General features: G+C 44.2%; 1 protein-coding gene across 1 annotated transcript; it reads right to left on the reverse strand.

Annotated features, from left to right (window-relative positions):
• Positions 1–504: 504 nt before the first annotated feature.
• Positions 505–16,842, reverse strand: ufl1 (UFM1-specific ligase 1). Its single transcript, XM_079996666.1, has 19 exons — positions 16,633–16,842; positions 15,923–16,068; positions 15,382–15,410; positions 15,123–15,220; positions 13,275–13,389; positions 12,027–12,157; positions 11,452–11,510; positions 10,766–10,912; positions 10,159–10,334; positions 9,528–9,707; positions 8,066–8,192; positions 7,082–7,204; positions 6,414–6,534; positions 5,294–5,460; positions 4,619–4,749; positions 3,615–3,695; positions 3,417–3,502; positions 2,900–3,080; positions 505–1,087 (listed from the first exon to the last, which is right to left on the reverse strand). The coding sequence occupies exons 1-19, from the start codon at positions 16,707–16,709 to the stop codon at positions 893–895; spliced, it is 2,370 nt and encodes a 789-aa protein (XP_079852792.1). The 5' UTR covers positions 16,710–16,842; the 3' UTR covers positions 505–892.
• Between the last annotated feature and the right edge of the window lie 1,550 nt (positions 16,843–18,392).

Consider the following 18,392-nt stretch of genomic DNA (forward strand, 5'->3'; position numbering starts at 1 on the left):
TATTATTATTATTATTATTATGATTATTATGATGATGATTATTATGATTATTATTATTACTGTCATCATTATGACTGACAGCGGGAAGGACGTGGAGATGCTTTACGCACGGAAACTGACGCTGTTCTGCGTGATCCAAACGGAGTGATTCAGATGTCCTGGGTCCCTGGGATCCCGTGGGAAAGGCAGAACAAGTTGACGATAGACCATAATGCTCATCGTGAATAATCCGTCACGGGCCGCGTACTCGGCCGATGCGCGTCGCATCGAGAATCCCGATTCCACAGACGTCATCATCCCACGTTACCGGGCGTCTACCGTGGGTCTGTCTGGCTCTGACCCCCGCAGCGCACCCCGGTAACGTGCGCTGGCTCCCTTCAGGCCAAAGGTTTCTTTCTGGCTACGGTACGTTTCGGACGGCACGACCTCACTCCCTCACAGCCACCGTTTTCTTTCCCTTCAACAATGTCAAAAAGAACAGAAGAGTGACCAAGAGAAACAAAGCAGGAGGTAAAAACTTTATAGAGGAAATGCTCCGAACCATCGCAGAGCGAAGACGAGGGTAAAAACAAAGACGCCCCAAAAGGAAATCCAACCGTCGTGTTTACCACTTTAAATGTCGCCATGGAAACCGGAAACGCACGGTCGATCGGAGAAAAAAAAAAAAAACAGAAACAACACAAACACAAGTGTGAAGCTTTGCAAAAAAAAAAAGAGCGGAGAGACTTTAATGATGGAAACGAGCGCCTCATCGAGGGCTCCCACGCTCATTGCGGAGACACCATTAGATCCGTTAAATATCAGGGATTTGGGCGACGATGACACACACACACACACACACAGACAGACAGACAGACAGACGGGAAACACAGCTGACGGCTGCCGGGGCGCTTCACTCCTCCGCCGCCGCCGCTTTCCTCTGCACCAGCTCCTTGACTCGGGGCATCAGGGACAGCAGCTCGCCGCGCACGGCGTCGGCCTCCCGGTCCCCGTCGTCCTCGCCACCGTCGTCCTCCTGCTTCCTCCCCTGAGCCACCAGCTGCTTCACGACCAGGCCCTGGTAGAGGCTCAGCAGCTGGTGCTGCTCCTGCGGCCGAGGGAAGGAGGTTAAAGCTCCGGGCATCGCTCCGGAGGACGGCCCTGTCGGTCAAACGTTGATTTTCGCGGCGGGACCCCGGCGCGCGCTTTACCGTTGGGAAAAACGTACGTACGTACGGCTTCTGCTGCAGCTTCTCACCGCGCCGCCATGGAATCCAATGGGGCAATCGTGTGAGCCTTAAAGGGAACCCGCTATCTTTAGGGCTTGCGCACATACATTTGTGTCCCTGATGGAACGGCTGACGCACGCACTGGGATAAGAAGAGCTCGGTCGGTTCTTTTTTGCGAGCTGCGCGGTTCAGGGATGCGGTGAAACGGAGACGTTCAGCTTTGCTGCCCTGGTGACGTCACTGCAGTGACACAGCCACCGGCCACAACATTAAAACCAGCACTAACAACACCAACACTGTGCAGCTCCCCCTGGTGCCACCGAAACAGCTGTGACCTGGGGAGGCATGGACTCTGAAGGTGTCCTGTGGTATCTGCGTTTACCTGTTTTTTTTTTTTTTTTTTAACGCAGGCAAACGCGCTAAAAATAGCCGATTGACGCCTTCCCATCGCCAGGAGAGGCCTTGCTTTAATTTCTCTCTCTCTCTTTATTTATTTTCCCTGGTGCGTCACGTTCAACGTCATGGATCCAGTGTGATTGGGTAAAAAAACAACAACATAAAAGGGTAAAACTGGAACAGATAGAAGCAACACAACGCACAAGGAGAACATTTCAATGAGGAATTATAAACAAGGGGAATGATAAATATATCTTATATGTGTGAATTAGGGATGCAGCGGTACAGTGTGCTCACGGCTCGGTAGGCACCATGGTAACGGAACGCAATCAGCTGAAAGGAATCATTCCTGTTGATTGAATTTAGTCTTTAATAAAATAATGAATTTAAAGACTAAATGCAGCGGAACTCGGGGTCAAGCTCAAAGCTCATTGGCTGACAGGACCAGGGGCCTCGGCAGGGAGGCTCCTCCCACTCAAACCGGCTCAGGAACACGATGGATTTGGAGGAACGTTTAAAAAACATCACCCGAGTTGAATGTTTTGTGGCCCTCACTTGTAAAAAGGAACAGGTTCTTGTAAAACTTTAAAACTATTTTGGAAAACTTTTCAACAACTGTAACATGGCATTTCATTTAAAGCTACGTCTCAGTGAACGTTGTCCACAGCAGGAAGCGATGCAGCTTTCCGTTTCTAGTCTCTTACATCAGCACGGGGGGAGAGTCGACAATAAACAAAACCCTGGACACCGGCCAGAAGGCAGAGACGAGCTGCAGCAGAGTGGTACGTTCCTCAGCGGTAAGCGTTCAGCCAGGTGCTCCATGGGTAAAACATGAGAAACACACATAAAGTGTCAGGCGTCGCCGGCCCAGCCCCCATCCCTGACAGGTGGAGCAGGCCTCCTCCACGACGCTCCAACCAGCCCCCTCCGGTGGTTGCCGCTCAGTAACGGGTCCGAGCCGCTTGGCATCGGGACCGTGCACCAGGGTGGAGGTTACAGATGTTACTTTGGTTCTGTCAGTTCCTGGCTGAGCGCCAGGGACCCGGTCACACCCCGTCACTCCCGTGGTTGGAGGCCGGACGTAGCCGGGCACGTGGTGGTTACACCAGGGGGCGGCATCATTGTGATTACTGCACTGACAGGACCATAGTCACATCTGTAACTTCTAATAAATTCACCTTCAATTTGGATGGAACCTTGAGGGTGGAGTCAAACTATTTGACGTGGTTGAATAACGGCGATCAGGTCAGAGGTCATGGTTCCATCACAGTCGGAGCCGTGGCGCAGGGCGGTACCTGGTGGATGCGTCCCGTCAGGGTGCCGATGACCTGCGGCACGCAGCGCCCCGGCGCCAGCAGCATGCAGTGGGTGGAGGCCTGGAGCAGCAGCACGCTGGTCAGGTGGAGCACCAGCGCCGGGTCCTCCGTCTCCTTCAGCTGCTCCATCAAAGCGTTGCGGTGGACGAACAGGGCCTGTCTGGAGAGGCGGGGGTCGGGTGGAGCAGGTAGTTCAACGTCATGAAGTACCATCACCACGGCAACCGAGGATAAACAAATGAAAGCAGCAGGAAAACACCGGTTTGGAGAAATCCCGAGTCAGCGGCTTCGGAATATTTAAAATTGAAATCAACACCGAAATCAACAGAAAAAGTTTCGGTAAAAAAACAAAAACAAAACAAAAAAAAAAACAGATCTTGTTCCAGGAAGTGACACGGAACACTTTCTATGAGATCCCAAAATGTGCTGTAGCTGTAAACAGATCAACTCATATTCGCGATGAGATGGTTCTCTCTGCTCGCTCGGTGCTCCTCACCTTTCCTTCTTCTTGTCACATTTCTTCAGCAGGAATCCACAAACCTCGGCTGCGCTTTCAATGTTGCTCAGAAAATCTTCGACGTTCTGTGAAAAAAAAAGAAAACAGAAAAACAGAAAAACAGAAAACAAGGAGTTTTCCCCTAACGAGGCGCTGGGACGACAGCGCCCGTCTCACCCTCCCGCACAGAGGTCTCACCTTTCCGTTCAGGCAGTTGTGCAGCTTCATTAACGGTCCTTTGGTTTCCTCCGGTAGCTTCCCCAAAATCTTGACTCTGACCTGCGGGGGCGGATCAACGGTGTTTTAAGTACGGCTCCTCCTCCGACACAAACCCAGACACCTTCAGTGTTTTTTTTCGGGTCTTTTAGGATGAAGAGGCGACGCTGCCTCCACCCGAGATGAAGAGCGGGACCAGGATCTTAAAACACCTCCCCCCTCCCTCCCAGAAGTACTTTCACACAATCGAGTCACAGTCGACCACGTGGAAGCCACGTGGGTCCGCGGGGACTGGCGGTGACTTTTTATGGATGAAAACGACAAAATAATGATACAAGAGCAAACGCACTGGATATCCACGTTAAACACTTCCTGTTTACGCCGTGAAGAGCCGCGGAGCCAACGTGGCGGCTTTGACACCTGCACACAGGCGGTGCAAAGGCCTGGACCGCCTGTCACGACCGCTCACACCCCCGCCGCACCTTCCCCCTCTTTCAATTTGTCGAAAGTTGTTGAAATGCAGTAAGTCTTGTGGGTGGGAGACGACGCCGTATGGATACGCTTACGCCAATAATCACGACAATCAATTTTATTAATATTTCTGGCCGACAGGGAGATACAGGCCACATCCAAAAACACGCTTCGGTCCAGCTTGGCGTTTCCAAAAGGTTAGGCAGTCCACACCCCGACGCCCAAAATGCTTCCATTTGTATAATGTGCAGGAAGTCAGCGGCAACGGAACAAGTTTCCAAAACGTGGAGAAGCGGTGTTGTCGTGACGCAGTAAACGTCTGACGTCGAGACCCTCAACACGTCCAAATCACACGACCAACGAACTGAACTCAAATCTGAAGACAAACGCAACTTAATTGATCCGGAGGCGAATTCGCTTTGATTCGGGTGAAGACAACTGGAGCCGTCACTCGATACAAATAAAATGGGGCGCGGCTGGGAAACCCCCCCCCCCCAAAAGAACAGCGTGCCCACCTCTCCGCTGATGGAGGTGGGGTTCTCCGTGGACATCATCAGGTCGGCCGCCAGGAAGTTGACCAGGATGTTGGTGACGTCCGTGCACACGGTCTTCAGGATGTGTCTGGAGATGTGCACCTGGGTTTCATCTGAGAGAGAGGACGGAGTTCAGCCCCAAGGTGGAGGAGCTGGGCCAGGGCCACAAAACGGGACGCACCGCCCCCTTGGCGTCACCAGAGGAATTGCAGAGGGGGGGGCCCCGCAATTTTTTACTTTTTTTTTATATGTATTTTATTGTTTTTGTTGTTTAGGAACCCCTAAAACAGGAAAAAATCACCCATACAAAACCTCATGTCAAAGAACTATTTTCATAACTGATCAATAAAGTATTTTTGTTGTATTCATTTCATTAATCCCAGCGATTTCAGTCCGTTCAGAAAATACAAATCGGAATTTAAAACATAATTTTGGGACGTCAACAGCACATACTAACATGTTTGACACATGACATCACCAAAATTGATTGGTTACAAATAGTTTTATCACTTCACTCATGTAAAACTATATGAGACCCGTCAGATATTTAGAACAAGATGAGATGCTGTGATTTTGAACAACTCGGTGAATGTTGATGTGCTTTTCATTCGCTGTGGTGGCTGAAGCAGCCGCACCAGCAGAGAAGAGCAGCTTCACCTGAGAACAACTTGGTTCCTTTCTCAAAGAAGCGAATGTTGTTGTAGAGGTTGCTGATCTCCTCCTGCAGGTCCTTGATGCTCCTCTTCTTGTTGGCGCCGGACGGAGAGCTGCTGGAGGACAGGAACACCGCCCGCACCACCTCCTGGTACGACTTGGTCAGAGGCCTGAGGGCGCAGACGTCAGGGTCACGACCGGAACAGATCGTCAAAAAGGGTTTTTTGTTTACGTCTTGGAGACAGATTTTGGGGAAACACAGACAGGTCTCCACTGGTTTTCATTTCCATAATGAAAGGCACGTTATATTTTTGCTGTTGCTGTAGATCTTGGAGTTTTTACATAGTTTCACTGAAAATAGGTTCTTGGAAGTTGTTTGTCGTATAAAAGGTTTTAAATGGTTGAATCAGAGCCACCTGTAGAGCCCGGGGGTCCTTCCAGTTTAAGGTTAAATCCGTAAAGTTTTTACTTCAACGCTACAACTTGAATAACTTCTATAAAGCTGTGACATAAAAACCTCTATGAGCCTAAATTTAAAAAATAAACTTCCAAGTTGGTTACAATATTTAACTAGCGGAGAATGGAACGTTGCCTGGCAACAGAGGCGGCTTTATTATTATGGGAGACAGGACACTGCCCGGCTTTAATGGAGATGAAGCAGAAGGCTGAATAGTAAATCTGCGATATTTAACACAATTCCTTTGACAACATGAAGACCTTCAGATAAGTTACTGCACCTTTAAGTTATAGAAACAAATTACAACGCTTAAAATCCTAAGATATGAAACTAACTTAAAGGACTCAGAGGCGACGTTCCGAACTCCAAAGACATGGTCTGGAACGTAACGTTGTCTTGAAGGAGGATTATTCCGATGTGAAGCCTCAAAACACACATAACTAATGATCCTTCCTCTTGTGTGAAAACATCTGACGAAAGCACTGATGGCCTCCCCAAAACGCCATCACATTAACCATAGAGCTATTATAAAAACACAGATAGGGCTTTTATAAAAAATACAGATAGAGCAATTATAAAAATACCGATAGAGGAATTACAAAAAAATGATATCACAATTAAAAATATTGTGATATTTCATTTTTCTCGATGTCGGCCCCTCCTCACCTGACCAGCTGCTCTGCCAGCTCAGACAGCACTTCCTCTGGGCAGTCGCTCACTCTCTGCTCCAGGACGCCCACGATCTCCTCCACAGCCATGAAGGGCACCTCACTCTGTCTGCTGCGGTCTGCTCAGAGTACAACAAACGTCCGGTGAGGTCCTGCCAATATTTTAACACTTATACTCGTTTTCCCACCAATAAATGTACCAAAGCAAAAATAATAACAACAGATCAGGACAAGGACTTTTATTTTGGAATTCATACTGGTTTCACCATAACTCTGGTCACTGGTTACATGTGAACCAGTCTGTTCTCTGCCAAACGATCCTGCGCATGGTGACGAGGGCTTCAAAATAAAAGTTAAAATAAAACAACAACCCACAATATACTTTTTTCAAAATAAAAGCCCCACCCATTGATAACTCCACCTAATGACCTCATTTACATAAAAATAATGACAACAAAAAAACAGCTTAAAATAATAACTTCAAATATGGTCATGGTGGAATCTAGTTCCATTCAATGACTTGCTGTGCCAAGCTTTTTTGATAAAATCTTTAACTTATCTTATAACTCTATTAACCCAAAAGTTGATTTGCTGTGTCCTCATTGTTTTGGGGAGACATTTCTCCTGTAATGTATAGAACCGATATAGAGTCGCTGTTAAACCCACTCTGCTGAGGAGGCGCGGCCTCGTCGTCGCTGTCGTCGTCTCTTCTTCCCTTCTTCTTGGTTTTGCGAATCCGGATCTCTCTGGCGTTTCCTCCTCCACCCCCTTTCACGCTGCCGCTGCCCTCTGGGGCGGAGCCAAAAAAAAGCAGATTAGAGTTAACACCCTCCTCCTCCTCCTCCTGAAAGTCGTACAGGGGGATCACGTGACATTCAAGCACTTTGACGGTGCTTTCTGTATTTATATTCAGCGTTATAGCGGTTGACAGATTAATCGGTCGGTCAATTTTGTATCTCAGTTTTTATTATTATTATTAAATTGTTGTACTAATTATTAAATTGTATTAAATTTTATCAGATGCAAAAAAAGCATGATATCAGCATTATACATCAGCCACCGGCCGCTTGCTCTCTAAATCTCTGCATCAGTCATTGAAAAACTCACATCAGTTGTCCACTACAGAGTTCATTCAAAGATTTTACCTGGACCCTTTTTCAAGTATTTTTAATAAGTTGACCTTTAAAGAAGGAAAGCACTTCTGGAGTTTCATTCTTTCATTGTTTTCTTGATTGTAAGCATTATAGAAACATATATTCCGGTATTTTCCAGGCATTTATTCAAAATTTAAGCAAATTTTAAGCTTGAAAATACAAAATAAAAAATTTTGCATGTTTAAATCTCTAAAGCGTTTGAATGAACCCTAAAATTTATCCTTGTTAAAACAAAACTGGCATTTTTTATATAATTTTGGATCATCGGGAGTCAAACTGAGTGATTGGCAAAACAATTTTTTAAACTGATCCGGTTTTCAGCGAGGAGCTTCAAAGACTACGACACCAATCACCCGGTTTGACTCTTGATGATGGAAAAATAAGGGTCAGGGTAAAAAATACTGAGGTTTTTGAGTTTTTAGTGGCTTCAACCAACACAATATTCTCACGTTTTCGCAGTTAGATTAGATTATTTGTCTATCTGAGTTCCACCGACCTGAGGCCTTCTTCTTGCGCTCCGCCTCCTTCTTCTCCCGCCTGGACGGAGCCGTGTTGTCAGCCAGCACCGATGCCTGCTTCAGATCCTCTTCTGTTATCAGGAACACCGGGTTGTTCTTCACCTCCTGAGACGACACGACCACGTCCCCCAAAAACACAAAGACACGCTTTGATTTGGACTAGGTGAAGCCGACAGCGCAAGGAACAATGTAGTATCACCAAACGCAGGGAATGTGATCTCATGTTAGAGAATTCAACGGCGATTACTTGACAACAATGTGATAATATGGCGCATTGTTGTCATTTCCTTCCAACAACACTTTGAATAGGTTTAGATCGGCCTCGACACCAGCGTCCATCTTGTCCGTTGCCGTTGTTGTTTTAACTCCTCCTTGGTTCCGGGCGGCGTGCAGCTTGACAAGGGTGCCCCCGCGGCGCTCATTCGACTGCTCATTTTTCAACCGAGAAACCGCTGTTTCACGCCATGATGCCAGACCAGAAGAATCAGTCAGCCTGGTGGAGTGGGCGGCCTGAAAGGTCTGGAGCCAGGCAATGCCGAAACCACCACGGCGGCAAACAGCGACAAGCAATGTTTCAGGTTCACCAGGAAGGTTCAGGTTCACCGTGGTGCCCACCGAGCTGCTCTGGCCCAACTTCCTGTGTGCCTCCTTTTCCAAGCACCCAGCCATCAGGACCAATCGCCTCCGTCAACAGACACCAGCGCTGTGACGGCCCCGGCCGCAATTTCATTGTCCCGTTTTCAATGTTTAGTTAATTTGTCTTTGTTGGAGAGTTAGAGCTCTCTTTCCTGTGAAGATCTTTGTGAAAACTGAAAGGTGCCGGTGCGAGTGGAGGAGTGGTTGACCTCCAGTGACGTGGCAGCTGCCGATTGGCTACAGCAGAGGCCAGCCCCTGTATAACTTCCTGGTTTTCCAGTCCCAGGGGAATGAAGGTTGACCGCAGACCTTTGTTCCTCCTCGGCCTCCAAACATTACAAAGTCTTTGTGTGAATTGATCTGTGAGCTTTTATTAGTATTAATATCAGATAACTATTAGTATCTATTGCTAGGTTGGGTTGATACCTACTTATTCTTGCCGTACATTTTGTAAACTCTCTTTAGATATTAAGCACGAAGCAGGAGGGGTGAGTCGCCATTTTGTTTGGATAATGTTTTTCCCATGTTTTTGTGAGGTTAGAAGGTTAGGGATAGCAAATGTCTTTTGTTTGTTTTCTTTTGTTCTTTTAGGGTTTAGGCAGAACTTGTGTCAGGAGTAAAGTTTTGTTTTGTAGTGCCTCAAACTACCACTCGGGTTCCTCATATACAAACCTTGGCTCACATTTCAGCATTATCGTTATTTCATTGTATAAAGAATGTTGACATGAGAGTAACTAAATATAATGATCGCTAAGGTACCACAGAGACACGTGTATATGAAGTATTCACTGGGCGTGTCCTCACCTTCTCCGCTTTGCGCTGCATGGCTTCCTCGAACAGCACCAAACAGCCGCTGATGAACTTCTCGCTGACCACCACGGTGTCGCCCAGCAGCCGGGCAGCGGTGTGCACGTTGGTGCTCCTCATAGCCTGATGGATCAGCATGCCCACGTCCTCCATGGAGAGAGAGCTGGGCAGCAGCGGCTGAAACACACGCAAGCGGTTACGGAAAAATTACTCTAAAATACACCCAGTTATTTGTAATCATTTTATTACGATCTTTATCCAGTGACTGGAAAACTGATGTAAAGAGGTTTTTCCCAGGACGCATGGAAAACCTAAAATGAATTTAGATTTTTTTTTTCCATCTCATTCTCAGACTTTGACATCTAGAGCAGCTTCAACCTCATGGAGGTAAATTTAGGACACAGAAGGTCCAGCAAGGCAAATATAAATAGCAGCCCTAGTTCCTGCAAACCAGGTCCAATTGTTCCTCTTCGGCCAATATGACAACGTCAAATAAAGTTAGAGAATCTGAGATGAGGTTCTTTTGAAACCTCCACAACAAGCCTTCCTTAAAAATCATCACCTGAAATGTTTAGGATACAGGTTACTCCAATAAATCAACTTTTTAAACCCAGCTCAGTGTCAGCACCTGTAGGTCCACCCAGGTGGCGGAGCTGACGGCCTCCTCCACCGAAGCCTCCACCTGGTCAACCAGGGCGTGGCCCACGCAGGCGGCTCGGAGGAACAGCAGCTTGCTGGACCTGTAGCGCTTCCTGATGTAGGAGGCCGGGTCAGGGATGCCCAGGCGCAGCAGGGCGTCGAACTCTGCACGGGAGCAGGAGAAGGACAAGACCCTCAGCGCGCAATTCCACACACCGAAGGCGGGAGGAATCCATCTTGGAACGGCGGTGGGATGCAGAAGCTGCCGCAGGTCACAACGAATATATCGACGTGACGGAGGCTGATCTGACCCATAAACCGTGTCGAGTCCCTCTCTCCCCCGCCCCAGCCCCCACCCCAAATACAATCTGACTCGGTGGGAAACTGTATTATTCATCTTGCTGCGACATTGACTTTTTATCCAACTTATTCAAACGGACATTTTTCAAATTGATTAACGTCCTAATCCCAATGTTGAATAAACGTCACTTAGGCTTATGTTTATCTGAATGTCTTCTGATGTCACATTTCTCCTCAGGTCAAACTGGACCCCGACGGCGCAGAGCTCCCTCTGAACGTACAGGAACGGGAAGTACCTAGATACCCGTTCTGCTGCAGGAACGAGTCCACCCAGGAGTTCTGCGTTTTGGAGTAGATGTCCGGGACGTACACGGCTTTGTCCTGGCGGCCACCGACCACGGCGCCTCGGAGACGCCCGGCGTTCACCAGCTGCTCCAGCATGGCTGCCGAAAAAACACACACACACACACACACACACACACACACACACACACACACACACACACACACACACACACACACACACACACGAACACACACACACACACACACACACACACACCAGCCCAAGGAACATGACACGGGAACGATTCAGGATATTTAAATAACAACATGGACGACAGAGAACAACAACAAAGCTCAATGTGGAAGAGACTGAGTGGATTTGAATTTAAGGACAATTGTGTTATTATTATTGCTGTGAATGATAAACAGCAAACAGTGATGAGTTTAACTGATAGAACGGTGGCTTGAAATATGACTTTTTATAAAATAAAATGTCATATTTAATTTGGGCTCTTTCACAGCTGCTGTGGGGCCGGTGAACTCTCTCTGAGAGCGTCCTGCTCCCTCCTTCAGCCTCATCAGTTGACACCAGCGAGCTCCATTGTGTCAGCCATAGTTCCACATGTGAGATCTAACATCTCATCTTATCCACACGCAGCTCTGCTTCACCAAACGAACCACACCAGGTGCTGCTTACAGTAGAGTAGATGTTCCTGTAATCCAAACGCTGCGATGACGCTGCTGACGGGCGTCGGCCTAAATGAAGACATCCAACAGTTTAGCACCGGGAGAGCAAGATGGCGGGAAAAACGGGTAAAATCGTATTCCATTGTAGAGTCTCTCTCTCTCTCTCTCTCTCTCTCTCTCTCTCTCTCTCTCTCTCTCTCTCTCTCTCTCTCTCTCTCTCTCTCTCTCTCTCTCTCTCTCTCTCTCTCTCTCTCTCTCTCTCTCTCTCTCTCTCTCTCTCTCTCTCTCTCTCTGAATAATTAATTTGTAGAATTAAAAAAATAGCCCCAGATCTATTCATGCCCCCGAAAAAAGACGCAAGTAGATTCTGGGTCCTCTCTGTGCCCCTCCCTCATTTTCCATGTATAAGAGATATTGTAGAAGCCACCTATATTATTTTACTCAATTTCCTTTTTGAACGAACAACTAAAAAGCACCGTGCGTAACGGGCATACTCTCTCAGTCACTCTGCCCCCCCCCCCCCACAAATAGAATGTAACTGTGTGGGAACCACAGCAGGATAATAAGAAGTGACTCCTCCAGGACCTGGTGACGGCGCTGAAGAGGCCTCTCAGACAGGCCTTGTGTCGGGCCATGAAGGCGGCGGTGTAGATGACGCCTCTGTTGTACTGGTCCATCTCACCCTGGATCAAGGTTCCCAGACGCTTCAGCAGCTCCTGGAGAGAAGGAACAATTATTATTCTTATTATGATAATAAGCAGGATCATCATCATGTGATGGAGCTAAACAACACAGCTGGGCTACAGGCGCTGTCACGATCACAAAATGTAAGTCGATGATAAATCATATCAATTTAAATGTCACAAATAGCTGTGATCCACAGTTTGTCTGATGTTCTGCCGTCACCGCAGCAGGAGACGACGCTGCTCCAGCCACGGCAGAGGAGACGTTTATTAAGGTTGAACGTCAAAATCCAGGAAGACACTTTCATGTTCCACCCAACTAATGGAAAGGCACCGAAATTCACACAACGTTTAATTTATTACAACATTTCAAATATCGGCTGCAACTGTCCTCAAATTTGGATGAAAACATGGTTATGAATGATCAGAGTTTTACAAAATGAATGTGGTCAGTTGAAATACTTTAGATCAGTTGATGATGTCATAACTGTCATCGCCAGCTACTACAGCTGAAGTTCCTGTTTTTGTATTCAATTGGTATTATAATAACTATTAACATTTTTATTATTAATAACAATGGGAATTGGGGAGTGTGACATCCCGCCAGATGCCAGAGAACTCCTCATCAGCACGGAGGATTCAATCCATTAGACCTGATTCATGACACAAGTGCTGCGGGAATATTTATATACTTGTTCATAGTCTCGTGAAAGACTTATTTTGAAGCTTTTGTCAAATTAGCTGTGAAGTTGGTGTTTGTGAAAGGGAGTAATTGCACTGGTTTGAAGTGGACTCAGCTGCTCATCTCTCTGCAGATGGAAGACACAGCTTCTTTCAAAGTGTGCAGCTCCAACACTCCAGTGCCTCGTGTTATTTGACTTTATAATTTAGATTTCATTATGTTTTGCACCTGCTCCTCTCAGCCAAGCACCCGTGTAATATATTTGCTTGGTCCTGGAGTGCCTTCCATTATTCAGTGTGCTAATTTCTATTTTTGAAACCCAAATTGATTCTCGAAACATAAAATATTGTTTTTCAGCATTTTTTTCTTATTCTTAGAGATGCATTAGAGCAGAATATTAGAAAGTATTATATAAACACAGTATGTACGTGTCCAGATCAGGACCAGAGGGTCTGTGGTCCGACTCACTTCGGTCAGGAAATCCCCCGGAAGGTCGTAGCTCTTGCACAGCTCGGAGATGGTGACCAGACCGGCTTCTTGCAGTTTGTCGTTTACCTCTTCAGCCAGACGGTTCAAGTACTTCCTGCAGTAAAAGGAAAAATATCAACATTTTTAACAACCGGTCGACTTGATTTACAGTTTTCTTTTTAGGATCCCTCATAAGGAGTTGAGAGGAACAGGTCGGTGTTACATACAATGTTACATTTCAGGATTTGCTATTGTTATTATTACACTGTAGTTATGAAAAGTCAGACGGACACTTTCATCCCCGGAGAAAGGTTGCAGCATCTTCATCATAAAAATAGGGAAAAAAATAAAAATAATAATAATAATAATAATAATAATAGCTGCAGGCAGCAATGCACAGGGTCCAGTTTAGTCGTGTGCGGTACAGATTACAGTTTTCTGAGTTTCCGTATGCTGGGATCAGACTACACAAATTCAGCGGAATTTTGCCCTGATTTTAGTCGTGGCCGACAATTTCCAGCATCTGACCTGAATATTCAAAAACTTCGGAAGCAACGAACGGGCGTCTTTACCCTGTTTAGTGTGACATAATCAGTGATCACCCAGACAAAGGTCTAGCATGTCAGATGATTTTGTATTTTCCTGCCCACTCTGCCAACTCCTCCGACACGTTCATTGACGTTGACCAATAGGATGACAACGTGCTCCCTGGTGAACATACCTGAGGAAATCGAGTCCATCCGGGACACGCGGGGAGACCGATTCAGATTCTACATCCATTACCGACAGATTGTCCAAACGATCGGATCTACACTGGAACGGCTCCACAATTGCTTTTTCTTTCTTTTATTTTTTTTTTTCAGAACACAAGACCCCGAGCATCACACGTAGCGCTTCTGAAGCTTTGTTTGGAGATCAATCAACCATGTCTGTGGGTACTGTGGTTGCTGGGTTTTTTTTTAAACACTTTTCCCCTAAAAATGCCAATTACAATAACAAAAAAAATTAGCAAAAACAATATCGTTCCAGCCCAGCGGCTGGACCTTGAATAATAATAATAATAATAATAATAATAATAATAATAATAATAATAATGCAATGGAATAAAAATTTAAGAACAAAATGGCAATGTGGCAATGGTAGTATGAAAGGATGTGAAAATATACAATAAAACATACTGTACATAACAGAAATACGGCAATATACACCTAACGATAAACAACAAATATAACCAAAAAAAAAAGAACGGGGAAAAAAGGACTCAAAAGTGGGAAAAGGTTACAATATGTAATAACAGAAAGATGAACCTTTAGATGAGCTGGTAATGTACAATAAACATAATGACTGAAAGAGCTAACTATAAAGGAAGGAATCTCTGTCTGTGTGTCCTTCCATATCGACAACCGTTCGATTTGATCTACTTGACACCTGGCAGAGGCATCGCTGGCGGATGAGCATTTTAAATTTCGTGAAAATTTGCACATGCGACACGTGTAATAATAATACACAACGAGTGGAACAGCGAGCCGCTCATCTCTGTGCAGCAGACGAGCAAAGGCACCGGGTCGGTGGAGGAGGGGGGCGCTTTGTGACATCATCATCGAATATGTGAGGCGCGTGACGCACGCCTGGCAAGCTACACTACACATTGCACGAGGGCAGAGGAAGCGCTGGAGATGCGAGTCGAGCGGCGGCTATTTTTTATTGCAAAGTTGTCCTTACCTTTTTTTTTTTTTTTTAATTGATGTGCTTTTTAGAGTATAGGACTATACACACTATGTAAGGATGTCAGTAATGTGACGTCAGGTTGGACGCTGAAGGAACCACAGACTTTCTTCTCATACGTACACATCGATGAGCTGCCCGAGCGTGAGCTGGACCCCTCGGTCGCTTCTCGCTATCTCACTGGCTCTGACCTCCACGTGGTTCAAATCTACATTCAGAATCTGAAAGCAGAACCACACACAACAGTACATTTGGAGAGGGGCAGGTTGTATTGGTTATTAAAAGGTTGTTTGTGATTGGAAAAACATCTGGATGCTTAAAGTTAAGGAACTCAGTAGAAGGAAATAACATTAAGTAAAAAAAATAACATTTTAATACGAACCTGCTGCAGATCCACAATGTTGATTCTTCCTGTAAATGAAGAACATGAGTTTTATTTCACCCGCTGTTTGAAAACTTGCCTCATCCGATCACATCGATGAATCCAGATGTTCCCACAGAGTGCCTGTGTAATACCTGCTAATTACGTTTAAAACGGAGTGACGCGACGCCCGGGAATGAGATCTTTAAAGTATTACAATATGTTGCCATCGTGTGAAGCAGGGGTCACGTCCTCAATCTTTTAAGGCCCCTGACGCTGTTTTGAGATTCACATTTAGGTCGATAACCTAATCCTGAGCTTTAATGTTTATTTTCATATTTTCAAGGATTGAAATTTACCTCTGGGGATCAAAAAAGTATCTAACTACCTATCTAACCACCCATCTGACAGTGTATCAATCCATCCATCTATCCACCTACCTATCCAACCATCCCATCTAACACTGTATCCATCCATCCATCCATTTATCTATCTATGTATGTAAAATGACATTATACAATAAAAGACTTAAAATAAATAGATAAACTTGGCAGCATCCAACCTCCGTGCACGCAGAGCTCTTCCCGGATCTCTGCGCTGATCTGAGCCGGGGTGATGTACTCCTTCCCGTCCAGGGTGTGCACCACGTCCAGCCTCTTCTCCTGCACCAGCTTGGTGATGATCTCAATGCAGTTCCTCTCCGACAGCCTGGGCAAAGAGTTCAGCGTTTTCAGGTTTCGCGGGTGGTTCCAACGACAGCTGTTGCACTAAGCAGGGACCTACCAACAGGGCAGGCATTTCCTTTGGGCCCCAACCCGCCACCCTTCACAAAAGTGAAAGTATATCATATCATCAAAGAATCACAGTTTTCTATTTATTTCAGTGGGAAAATGATTATATTTGACAGTGTTGAACACACTTTGTTTTTTTAATGAGAACATCTAACTGCACACATGGAGAACTGATCCACTTAATACATGAGATGGTCTCTATATTCATATATAGACTGTATCTGTATATTTATCTAAAACTACGTGACAGTTGTAGAGTTTGGTCGATGTCTATCTCCAGATAAACTATATGACAGCTATAGTTTCTGTATATATATATAAACATATTAAACCTTGTCAGGCTCATATTTATTAGCTCATAAAAGTGCATTTCCAGCCTGGATCACTTCAGCAACCTGAGTAAATATATATACGTGTATATATTAAACTACGTAACAGTGCATCTGTTCCTCCAGATCAGTGTGAACAGTATTAACTTTACCTCTGAACTGTGTCTGTAAACTGGGCTCTCTGGAAATCAGCCGCCAGACGCCGAATCTCTTCCCACGCTTCTGCCATGGCTGAAAAACAACGTGTGTATATAAATATTTGACCGAAAACTCCGTTCGTGAATGTTTTATTCAGACATTCAGAGCGAATTTAGTCCTGAAGTGCTCAGCTACAGAGCTAGCAGCAAGCTAGCGATGCTAACTAAACACACGTCAACATAGAGTGACGTAGTACGGTAAGTCGGAAGTACAAAATTCGATATAAAACGATATAATAATACGATATAAAAAACGCGTAATAATAGAAAACTGCAAATGACGGTAAAAACTTTAAATAATTATACTTTATATTATTAAAATTGTATTTTATTATTCGCTTGCTGACTGCTACATCACCATGCTCACCTTTGTATAGAAAACGTATTTTAAGTCAGCAAGAGAGAACCAACAAATCAGCTGTTTAAAGACAAAGTTACTTCAAATGAAAATATGAAATAAATGAAATTCATCAACAATTAAAAGTAACTATTGATATTAAAAACTTCCTTAAAATAACCATAACTATTATAATAATAATAATGATAATAATAATAATAATAATAATAATAATAATGATGATGATGATTATTATTATTATTATTATTATTATTATTATTATTATTATTATTATTATTATCATTATTATTATCATTATTATCATTATTATCATTATTATTATTGTTATTATTATTATTATTATTATTATTATTATTATTATTGTTATTATTGTTATTATCATTATTATTATCATTATTATTATCATATTATTGTTATTATTATTGTTATTATTGTTATTATCATTATTATTATCATATTATTGTTATTATTATTATTATTATTGTTATTATTGTTATTATTATTATTATTATCATTATTATTGTTATTATCATTATTATTATCATATTATTGTTATTATTATTATTATTATTATTGTTATTATTGTTATTATTATTATTATCATTATTATTATCATTATTATTATTATTATTATTATTATTATCATTATTATTATCATTATTATTATTATTATTATTATTAGGGGTCAGCCTGCAGGACTGGATCCATATGGTTTTTGCTCAGATTTTTATAATTATTAATCTTCTTGGCATTTTTTGGGCTAAAAGTGTCTGGAACACGACAACCACAGTAAACAGAGACATGGTTGAGGTCTCGTTGGAACCAGGAAGTTTCAGACATTGTTTTGTCGGAGGTCGATCAATATCGATGTACATTTGGGGCAGAAATGAGTGAAAAAGCTGTTGTAGATTTACTGGAGGTGAAGGAACGTTGGTGCGACTTGTTTCGTAAGGGAAACTCAGAAAACTGCAACTCGTGCTGCGTTTCACGAAACCTCCAAAACTATAATCGCTCACAGGAGGCGTTTTTCTCACCGCGGGAAGTTCTACGAACCTTTGGAGGAAACGTCCCTTTGCTTTTGTGTCGGCATCGCGTCATCCAGGACCGATCGTAATTGTTTAATTGTTCTTTCTTCGTGGATATTTACACTGAACGACACGAGAGGAACATTCAGTGACGTCAATGCACGGTGACTGGATGAACACATGAGCCAACGCAGCACCGGTAACCGACTTAAATACAAAACACGACAGGAATAAATACAACTGCAACATCTCTGGAACTCTGGAAATGACAAATGATGCAGTGCAACCGAACCTGGATGTTACAGTAACTATTACAATGTGTGTCATGCAGT

Source organism: Zeus faber, assembly GCF_960531495.2.
Source record: "Zeus faber genome assembly, chromosome: 2".
NCBI lineage: Eukaryota > Metazoa > Chordata > Actinopteri > Zeiformes > Zeidae > Zeus > Zeus faber.